This window comes from Micromys minutus, assembly GCF_963924665.1.
Source record: "Micromys minutus genome assembly, chromosome: 4".
Lineage (NCBI taxonomy): Eukaryota > Metazoa > Chordata > Mammalia > Rodentia > Muridae > Micromys > Micromys minutus.
The window spans coordinates 21192752-21202740 of NC_137973.1; the positions used below are offsets into that span (position 1 = coordinate 21192752).

Below are 9989 nucleotides of genomic sequence, written 5' to 3' on the forward strand. Positions count from 1 at the left end.
CCCTCTCAAAGTTAATTTTCTCCAGTTTCAAACTGTAGGCCTATGCTTGTAATTGCTAACCTAACAAGACAAGTCAAATCAAAACAGTAATTCAGGATTAGGAAAGAGGTCAAAAGTTTAACTTTGACCAGAATAACACTGAATAAGTTGCTCATATATAAAACGAATAGCAATACCTATGTTAAGAGTTAACAGCCATTAAATCCCTTTGGCAGTAGACAATTACCCTATAAAGACGGTTAAGAGGGCAAGGCCCTGCACAACAATAATATGCAGTTCCTTTTAGTCCCTACTTTAATTCTACAAAGAGAAACTCGATAACACCAAACACTGGTAACACTGTTGTTCTGAGTCTGGTCCTGGGCTCCTTGGGACATTTTATGCCCAGGTGGCCCGGGTGTTAGTTTAACCACAAAGAAGCCGTTATCAGTTACAATTACAGCTGGGCAAGTTTCTTCAAATAAATGCCCTACAACCTGATCCTTGTCCACCCTGTGTAACGGCCACTTAACTAAATTAAGATATTAAAATCTCGGGTCACTCTAGGGACACGTTGAAACTCTGTCGCCAAAAGTGGAAAGAATGACACAAAACTTTGAAGGTAGATTAAATAGATGAAAAAATAATCTAATGGGTAGAGGGTCAGCCACTAAATTCGAAAAGACTATGGGATGGGGGTGGGTGGATGGGGGTGTCACTGCTATAATCTAAAGGCACAGTGAAGACCTACTGGGCTGCTCCTGGCATACTAAGTACAGTCAGTGGTGGGGTGCGGCTGGAGTGAAGGGGAGCGCCGTGCCCGGCCTGTAAGAGACCCCGGGTTCTAATCCCCGCTGAACCGAAAGCCACGGAACACGTCTGCCAACTCCGCAGCGCGTGCGCCCTGGGGCTCTCGGTCGGAGCCGCGGACCAGCCCCACTTGCGGACTTTCTGGATTCGGTTCTAGAACACTCCCGTCGGGACCCAGCGCGGCGCGGGCCGCCATCAGGGCTCGGGCGCAGCATTGGGCGCGGGCCCAACCTCACAGGGCCTTGGGCCAGGCGCAACCGCTGCCGCCGCGGCCCCGAAGCCCGGAGGTGCGCGCGTCCCGGTCTCGCTCTTACCATGGTGCGCGCGGCGGCCTCCCCGTTTGAGTCTGGCGCCAACAGCCGCGTCGGGTGGGAAGGATCGGAGGAAGTGCAGGGGAGGTGCAACGACCCCTGGCGGCCCTCGTAGGGCGGCGGGAGCCGGGGGAGGAGTCGGGGCGGGGCCTGAGAAGATGGGCAGGGCGGCGAGGGGCGCGGCCTGAGGTGATGGGCAGGGCCAGTAGGGGAGGAGCCTGAGATGGGCAGCACCGGACTGAGATCAGACAGACTAGTCTGGGTTGGGGCTTCGGGTGGGAGCTGGAGTGGGACAGGCTTTTGTGCCCTTCCCGTGCCTCTGGGCTTGCAGAGTTGCTTGCTACTTATGTGTTCAATGTTGCTTTCAATTTCTTTTTAAAAGGCAACTTTTGAGTCTTTGCTTTTAACTGTGGTTTTTTTTTTTTTTTTTTTTAGTTTAAAAAAATGGCTGCAGGAAATGAGTACATTTATAAAAGATTTTTTTTCTATTTTATCTTAGCTTATTTTATTGTATTGGTTGGCTTTTCGGGACAGGGTTTCTCTGTGTAGCCTTGGCTGCCCTGGAGTTCTCTCTGTAGACCAAGCTGGCCTGGAACACAGTGGTCGGCCCGCCTCTGCCTCCTAACCGCTGAGGTTAACGGCGAGCACCACCTCTAGCCTTAAAAACTTCTCTTATACAGAGCGGTGCCAGTGTACAGAGTAGTGCAGGTGTTCTGTATTGTGAGTGAACTGTAAATATGCTGGTTCTGATCATTGCAAGAACTTAATAAAGGGTATCTGGAAGCTTTCTAAATTATTTCTTAAAACTACTGGTAAATGTGTCTCTCAAAGTTTCATTTAAAAAAAAATCTTTATTTCATAATACGGGATAAAGGTGATTAGCAAAAACTGTCCAAAGCATCCACGAAGGAGAGCAATGGGGGAGGGAGGGGAGTGTGAGTATGTATCATCCAAACCTGTCAGTTATCACATGCACTTTATTTATACTTTTCTAGAGCTCTTTATTTGCTCTGTATTGCAACTATTCTTTTGAGGTCTTTTTTTCAACCCTAGGCTTCCAATCAGGACTTCCTGACAGCAAGTGTCCCACCTCACCCTATGCTATTTATTATTATTATTATTATTATTATTATTATTATTATTATTATTATACTGGAAATAAGCTTTATCTAATCAAGTAACAACTATAGAAATGCAAGCAATTTTAGTCATTTTCCTTTTGGCCAACTTACAGTAGACCTGAAATCTGGGTGTTGGTTAAGTTTGGTAGTTTGTTCTTCTAAACACATAATTTATGTATTTTAAAGACTGAGGTCAAATCACAGGGTCATTCAAATACTTGAGCAAAAAGTCAAGTAATTTGAACTTGTGTTGTGTGGCGAACAGCCCAGCTAAGAAGTAAAATGAGCTGTGTTAGTCCCTAGAGTTGTATGGGCTTGTGGGAAGAACCAATCTGAGTGCTGTGTGCTCTACAGGGTGGGTTCCTTGTCTCGGGAAAGCAAACAGCTTGCTTTATAATCATCTGGCAAATACCTTTTAAGCCCATGCTTTAAAGGAGCTGGAATCATTCCTAGCTACTTAAAATATAAACTCTCTTTTTTTTTAATGTGTAGCCCAGACTGGCCTCGAACTCGTGAGCCTCCTGCCTTTGCCTCCTTCAGCAAATCCTACCAGTGTGTGCCACCACAACCGGCAAAATACAAACTCTTATGAATGAGCCACACACATCTTTCTCCAACTGTGAGTTCTGAGTCTTGCATGCCATGGGAGGGAAAAGCTGAACCACTTTAAAAACAAGAGTTTCATCTGCATAAGATGAGAGGGGCCATCTCGTCAAAGGGGAACCTTCGGAGCTAACTAGGAGGCTAGAATCTGCCAGTCTATTACGTTTCAGCCAGTTCTCAGATGGAGTGTTTCTCAGGGGTGTTATCCCCTACACAAATGGGTCCGATCTTGTTCCCAGTGATTCTGTGATAGTTAGCATGTCCACACTCTTTCTCTGGTTTACCTGGTGTCCCCAGTGCCCAGGATGTCACCTGGCAATGATGGCCTCCAACCACTCAGCAGCTGGTGATGTTGGTAGGATGTTGCTAGTAGAACAGAGGCTTGGGGGACTGGGTCCCCAGTGATTCTAGGGTCTACGAGGCTTCTCCCACTCTCTAGCTTTTAGCACCCTGACAAGTAGATCCAGGGTCTGTTTGATTTTGCCTCCCCAGGGCTGGGATTATAAACACACACACCACCATGTCCAACATTTCATATACATCTTGGGGATGGAACTCAGGTTTTCACACCGACAAAGCGAGCCCTGTACTAAGCTGTGTGTGGGGGTGTAAATAGGCATGTGTTTGACCAAAGGTACCATCCATAGGGAGTTGCACTATTTGTGGGTAGGTGTGGCCTTGTTGGAGGAAGTGTGTCACAATGGAGGTGGGTTCTGAGGTCTCATACATGCTCAAGCTACACCTAGTGTGACACACGGTCTCTCCCTGTTGCTTCCAGTTCAAGATGCCGAGCTCTCAGCTCCTGCTCCGGCACCACGTCTGCCCGCCCACCGCCATGCTTCCACCATGATGAGAGTGTACTGAACTCTGAAACTGTAAGCCATCTCCAATTTTGGGGTCAAGGCAATAGCAATGCTATTTAAGACACTCTCTCCAGGCCCCTTGCTACGAGAAGGGGCTCCAGCATTTTCATTTTGCACCAGGCCCTATAGGTCGTGTAGCTGACACTATAATTATCTCAAGCCCATAGAATAGGGAGTGGTTGTTATTGTTGTTGGTTTAAGTGCTGGAATGAACCTAGCAAGTAGAACAGTCCCTGGGCATCCTGATGGTCATGGTATATAATAGAGTTATTTCTCCGCCAACGCAACGAGCCAATTAAAGCTGAATCTGAAGTATAAAGGCAATTTTATTGAGAGGCAGCTCTTGGGTGAGTTCACTGATCTTACAGGCAGAGGTCAGGGAAGCCACAAGCCCAGCCTAAAGCAAGGGGATTTTTGGGTGGGGGGGGGGAGGGTTGAGTGTGGGGCGATGAGGTATGAGCTAGGAGCTGGGATTGTGGCCATATAAAGTAAAGACGTAGCCAGAAACTCGGAGAACGGGAGAGATGACATGTTGCCGGGACTTTTCTCCTTGCCGGCAGGGTTGCGGGAAGAAGAGCAAATGAGGTTTCTTAGCTTATCCCGGGGATGAGCAGGGGTTCCAAGCAAGCAGTATACTTGTGTGTGTGTAACAGCACTCAAAACACTGCTAAGTGCAAGTCTCTGTCAGCCATTGGACTGTAGGCTCTCGGGTGAGACAGACGTCACTGTTCATGGTCGGTTCCCTTCCACTTAGCAGAAACTCTACCTGCCGTGAGTTCGAGGACTCCAGGGAGCCTGAGTGGTGGAGTAGTCCAACACTCGATGTCCATGTGCCTGCCCTGCCTGTCTCCTTACGGTCGCAAGGACAAACTGTGGCTCGAACTGAATCTTGCTTCTTAGGAAGGAGATGCCCCTGGCTTCACATGAGATGTGTTCCGAGTGGACCTCTGAGGTCCCAGAGGATGGGAGGCACTCCTCTCTAAACCTGAGAGACTCTAAAGAGCCGGTGGTGGTACTTGTCTGCAGAAGAGGAAAAGTAAAAGGTGGGAGGCAGGTGAGCTCATGCAAGCTCAGGGCCAGCCTGATCTACACAATAAATTCCAGACCAGCCAGAGCAATACGGCAAGACCTTATCTCAAAATAACCAAAACAACAATCATTCAAAGAGTGAAAAGCAAAGATGGGAATTAATAAAATAAATATTACACAGTCAGTAGCCAGGAACGTCAGTCTGGGTCTTTATTCTAATTCCTGTTGGTCCATCTCTCCTTGTAACCTCTAACAACCTTTCCAGCCTGTCCTGAAGTAGAAAACATCTGAGCATGGCAGCCTGGATATGGTACATGGAGACATTGTTAGAAAAGTAGTTTCTGGAACTTAAGGACTGTGGTAACAAGTTCCTTTGCGAAGAACAGACACATTCACTTTACCATCAAGCTCCCTGACACTGAACTCCCAGAGCACTGCTTGACCTATCCTCTAGAGCTTGACCTATCCTCTAGATGGTCCTACAGCTGAAGTACATCTCCAGCGGACTGATATAATACAGACATCTTTACTATGATGATCAGTGTCAATATATATTTTTTAAGGATCTATTTATGTATACGAGTACACTGTAGCTGTCTTCAGACACACCAGAAGAGAGCATGGAATCCCATTACAGATGGTTGTGAGCCACACCATGTGGTTGCTGGGAATTGAACTCAGGACCTCTGGAAGAGCAATCAGTGCTCTTAACCAAAAGGCAACTCTCCAGCCCCGATATATTCTTGATCCAAGAAGTACTAGCTACAGTGAGCTCCCTCTTGGGTCACTGCCCCCCAGTGGTGTCTGCCACAGCCGGCAGAAGGCCATCTCATGTTGAAATCCCTTGAGGACTAAAACTAAATACACCGCCCTATGTGTCAAGATTTCCCCAATTCCTGTTTCATACACATTCTGGATACTAACAAGTGGTTCGCAGAACAACCAACAAAAATAGCACTCAGGTTTTCTTCTCTCCTCTGAAAAGTCTGGTCGAGGTATTGCAATCTTATCTTCTGTATGTTCTAGAACATTCTACCCGCCCTTTATTCAGGGGACAATCTGTTAAATAAATATTCAGTCTGCAGATAGAGAGAACAAGCTTTATTATAATGATTTGAGTTTTTTTTTTTGGTGCATGGTAACGGTATACACATGAATCTTGTTTCTCCCGTGTTTCAAGACAGAATTAATTTAAAGTTTTATTATAGACTAAAGCATCCAAAATACTGTGGTACGTATGTAGCTACGAACATACAAACACATTGATGCACGGCGTCCGTTCTATTTAAATAGGCAGTCAGCATTTCAATTCATAAAAGAACATATGAGGAGGCGATATCATTATCGATCGATGGCCGAAAACACAAGACCAGCGCTGCACAACATGTATGAGACAGATGTGTCACGGTGGAGTGTGCAGAATCTTCAAGGAGATGAAAAGGAAACAGACAACCTTCATTCTCATGGGCAGCCTCAGAAGGCTGCAGTCAGGAATGACAAGAGAGCATGTTAGCAGAGGACACTTTGTTGACAGCAAAAGGTCGCATGTTAGAAAGCAAAAGCATTGGGATTAAGGCTGTGTTGCTTTCAAACGTTAAAGGAAGTGCTGTACATTCATTGGAACAACATAGCTGATTATTAATCTCCTCAAGAATATTAATGAATTGCATCCATACGTTCTCCACAAACAGACCACACAATCCACTACCACGCAGTTCATTAGAAAGTGTTTTTGAAGATTAGCATCGTGATTTGTAGCTTACTGTCATTTGAAACAAAACCAAAAGAGCATTGATTTATACCAAACAGATTTTTAATGGGCACTTAGTTTCCTTTATGGCAATACTAGATTCCTAGTTATCAAAAATATTAAAATAATTGTAGATTTTTTTTAAAACCCTGCAACATTTACATAAAGTAACAGTATCGGGACTTTTGATTTTTAAGGGAAATTAGGTAAGGTTTGCTTCAAGTAGCTTCAGTGCAATCCTACTTGGAAAGGTCTTGTTTTGAAAGCATTCACCAAAAGAAGAAACTCCTCTTCCCTGTTCAGAAGCCGCTGAACAGAGAGGGTGATCTATGGTCCAAATGCATAGAGAGACTTTTCCCATTTGACGAGATCTGATCTGCTCTCTCCGGTTTCCTCCATAGGCGTTACCAAAGCATTTGTGCTAAGCCTTTAGAGTGAGGCTCCACATACCTGGCTTCGGGCTGCTATTCCGGTCTGTTCCCTGTGAGGACATACCTACCCTGTATATGTAGTGGGAGCAGTTGTGCAACAGCTGCCTGGACCAGGGGTACTGATTGCCTCCATTATTTTTTTCAAGTTTAGGAAACTCAGGGGCTTGCTTATTTGGTTACAGAGACTAAAGTTTCATCAAAACCTTACACATCATTTCAAAACCGGCAGTCGTAACAACTTTCTAATTGTGTGTTTGTGGATAGTCAAGTGACTCCCTCCACCCCGTGTCCAGCAGGGGAGGTTTATGTAGGGAGAAGATACACTGTCATTAACTTATGAGACCTAACCGTTTGTCCTTAGTGCCCAAGGGAAATTTGAACGCTTATTTTCTCAGTGCCACCCATCAGGAGTGTGTGACGGGTTCAATTAGACAGTACAGTAACCTAGAACAAAAAAGCCACTTACTTTAATAATCCTTCTTAGTTTACCAGAAACCACTCCAACCAAATGAAACAAGATTCCATTTAGATCTTGTCTATTTGTATCTTAGTAGCAGCACTCCCCCCCCCACCCAAATATGCTTACCACAAAGAAATACAGTAAATGCACACACGAACCCAAGTGTAGAATGTAGTGTTTCCTGCAGTGCCCACAGCAGGTGCCTTAGTAGCTGATGGTGGAATGGTTCTAAATTAAATTATTCTTTCATTCCAGTTCATACCCATATTTGTGTGTTAAGAAAAAAAAAATCTAATTGGTATTATTTCTTATTGAGCTATCAAGCGTGATGTGATATTTTTATATGTATGCTGATTCATTTGTGAATTAAATTTTCAGTTAACAAATATCTCAATATTGTACAAAACAAAAACAAAAACAAAAAAAACCTTATTTGGTAAATTCATTTTCAAACTAAGAGCTGCAACCTAGAGGTATAGCTCAGTTGCGGAGCATGACCGAGGTACTGGATTCCATCACCAGCACCACAAAAACAGACAGACAGACAAACAAAAATAGCTTGTGGCAGCCTCTTAAAAATGTTTTCTGTTTGTGAGAATTAACTAAAATTAATTTTAAAGGCTCATTTTTAAAAGCTTTTTTAAAAAATAGCCCAGTAACAGAAACAATCCTGCAGGCAGACTATTAATCAAAAGCACAAAATCTCCTTCCCAGAGCAGAAGCTATAAAAGGATGGAGATGCCTTTTTCTTTTGTGCCTCCCTCTGGTCCCAGTGCCTAGGTGCATTCCTGACCCTTGGTAGGAAGTCTGGAGATAGAAACATTGAGGTTCATACTGGAGGCTTGGGCTGTAGGCACTGTCCAACTATAGGACCCTTGCTGAATCTATCTGAAGTCATGAGTACCATTGCCAGCACCAAGAAAAAAATTTAAAACCAAAATATAAAGCCAAAGACTTATTCTGCTTATTCCATGGTATTCTGGAGTAGCGTTTGCTTTAACGCTCTAAAACTGGCATTGAATTTTATGTCCACTACAGTCAGGCTTGTATATTTTAAAACTCCACAGAATTAAAATAATAATAAGCTGAACCAATGTAAATCTTCTGAAATCAAGTTTTCCCACCCAGATGTTGATTTGGGCAAAATGAATTAAATAGACCATTGGAAGTAGTCAGGTTTCCCTTCTAAAATTTTTTAAAACTTTTATATCAAAAACATTTGAATTTTAAGATAATAAGCCATAAACATCATCATTTGTATCTAAAGAAGATTTTTTTTTTTACAGTAGATATCTAAGGTGCTTTCAATGAACGGCATCCTAACACCATCAGCAGACATGCCAAACACAACTTTTCTATTTGGTAGAACTGAGTAGAAACTCAGTGGAAAGAGAACACATCTTAGTTTACAGTGGCCAAGCAGGCAATGTTACTCAAAATGCATTTACACTTAAATGAAAGGTAAAAAAAAAAAATGTTTAAAGACTGATTTTCCTTCCTTCCTTCCTTCCTTCCTTCCTTCCTTCCTTCCTTTTTTTCTTGAACATAAAGAAGGTCATTTGACTGGAAGCCAGACATCACCACCATGCCAGGAAATGGCCACCCAGAAACCTGCTGTAGAGCTTGCCCCTCAAGGACGGCTTCAGACTGCAGCAGCCAAGGAATGTGCCGAAAGATGGCTGGACAATGCTTCTGTCTTTCAGAGTGCTGCCTATTCCCACATGCCAAGGATTCAGCTATATATTTATATATATGTATAATACATTCTATCTTACCCTAACCATGTATACTTGCCCCTTTAATGCCTCTACTATTCATTAGACAATGATAAATAATCACAACATGCCCTTCCCTGTAATGCTCAACAGAACTTTGGTAACACTTGCTCTCTAAGTCACATGCCTTTGGTTGACACCATCTGTCCTCCAAAGGGCTGCTATGGCTCTCTGTCCTAGGACACTGGTGTCCGACTACATGTGCTGACGCTTTGCAGGAGGTAAAGCTTTCGCTTTCACGATGTGGAAGAGGAAAGACATATGGACACATTGGCACATGAATGTGACTTCTCTCGATTCCATTCCAGTGTGTCGATCTGAAGCTAACCACCAAAAGGGTCCCCTTGCTTTTGCTATGTGCCTTCCAAAGCATTGGGAATTTCAGGTTTTCCTGAAAACACGTTTCATTTTCTGATGCAAGGTGAGCAGAAACGAGAAGGTGAAGAGAACACACAGAAAAGACCTTTGATCAAACCCAGAAAACTTGGGAAATTTGCATTGATTCTGATTGGCTCAACTCAAGAGGACCCTGAGTCAGAGCTGGGAGGATCTTGCAAGACAGCCTTGGATTTTTCTAAGGTAATTTATATGTAGTGGTTGATAGGCAAAAACATGTCACCAGAATAATAACACCTACTGTCAAAGTGAGGTTAGAAGGTCCCTTGGGTCTTGTGATCGAAGTTAAATAAAATAGGCAGCTACAAGTTTTGTTCTTGGAAGCTCTATGCAAAGGCTATATTGTTCATTCACCAGTCAACAGACACATCAATTCTTTTTAACGTCTGATTTGCAAAATTAGTTGACTACAGAAGTCCCTGTCCTATGAGCCATAGTTCATGGGCGTAAAACGTTGCAGT

The 9989-nt window shown here is 43.8% G+C and overlaps 1 protein-coding gene across 2 annotated transcripts in view; it reads right to left on the reverse strand.

Moving 5' to 3' along the window:
* The window catches only part of MND1 (meiotic nuclear divisions 1), a 67554-nt gene extending 66383 nt beyond the window's left edge, over positions 1–1171 (reverse strand). For both annotated transcript variants that reach the window (XR_013975029.1, XM_080916344.1), the window contains exon 1: positions 1104–1171. Coding sequence is in view for 1 of the 2 variants with exons in the window: in XM_080916344.1 (XP_080772470.1) it covers positions 1104–1106 (3 nt within the window). In the remaining variant the exon portion in view is untranslated. The remainder of the gene's footprint in view (positions 1–1103) is intronic.
* Between the last annotated feature and the right edge of the window lie 8818 nt (positions 1172–9989).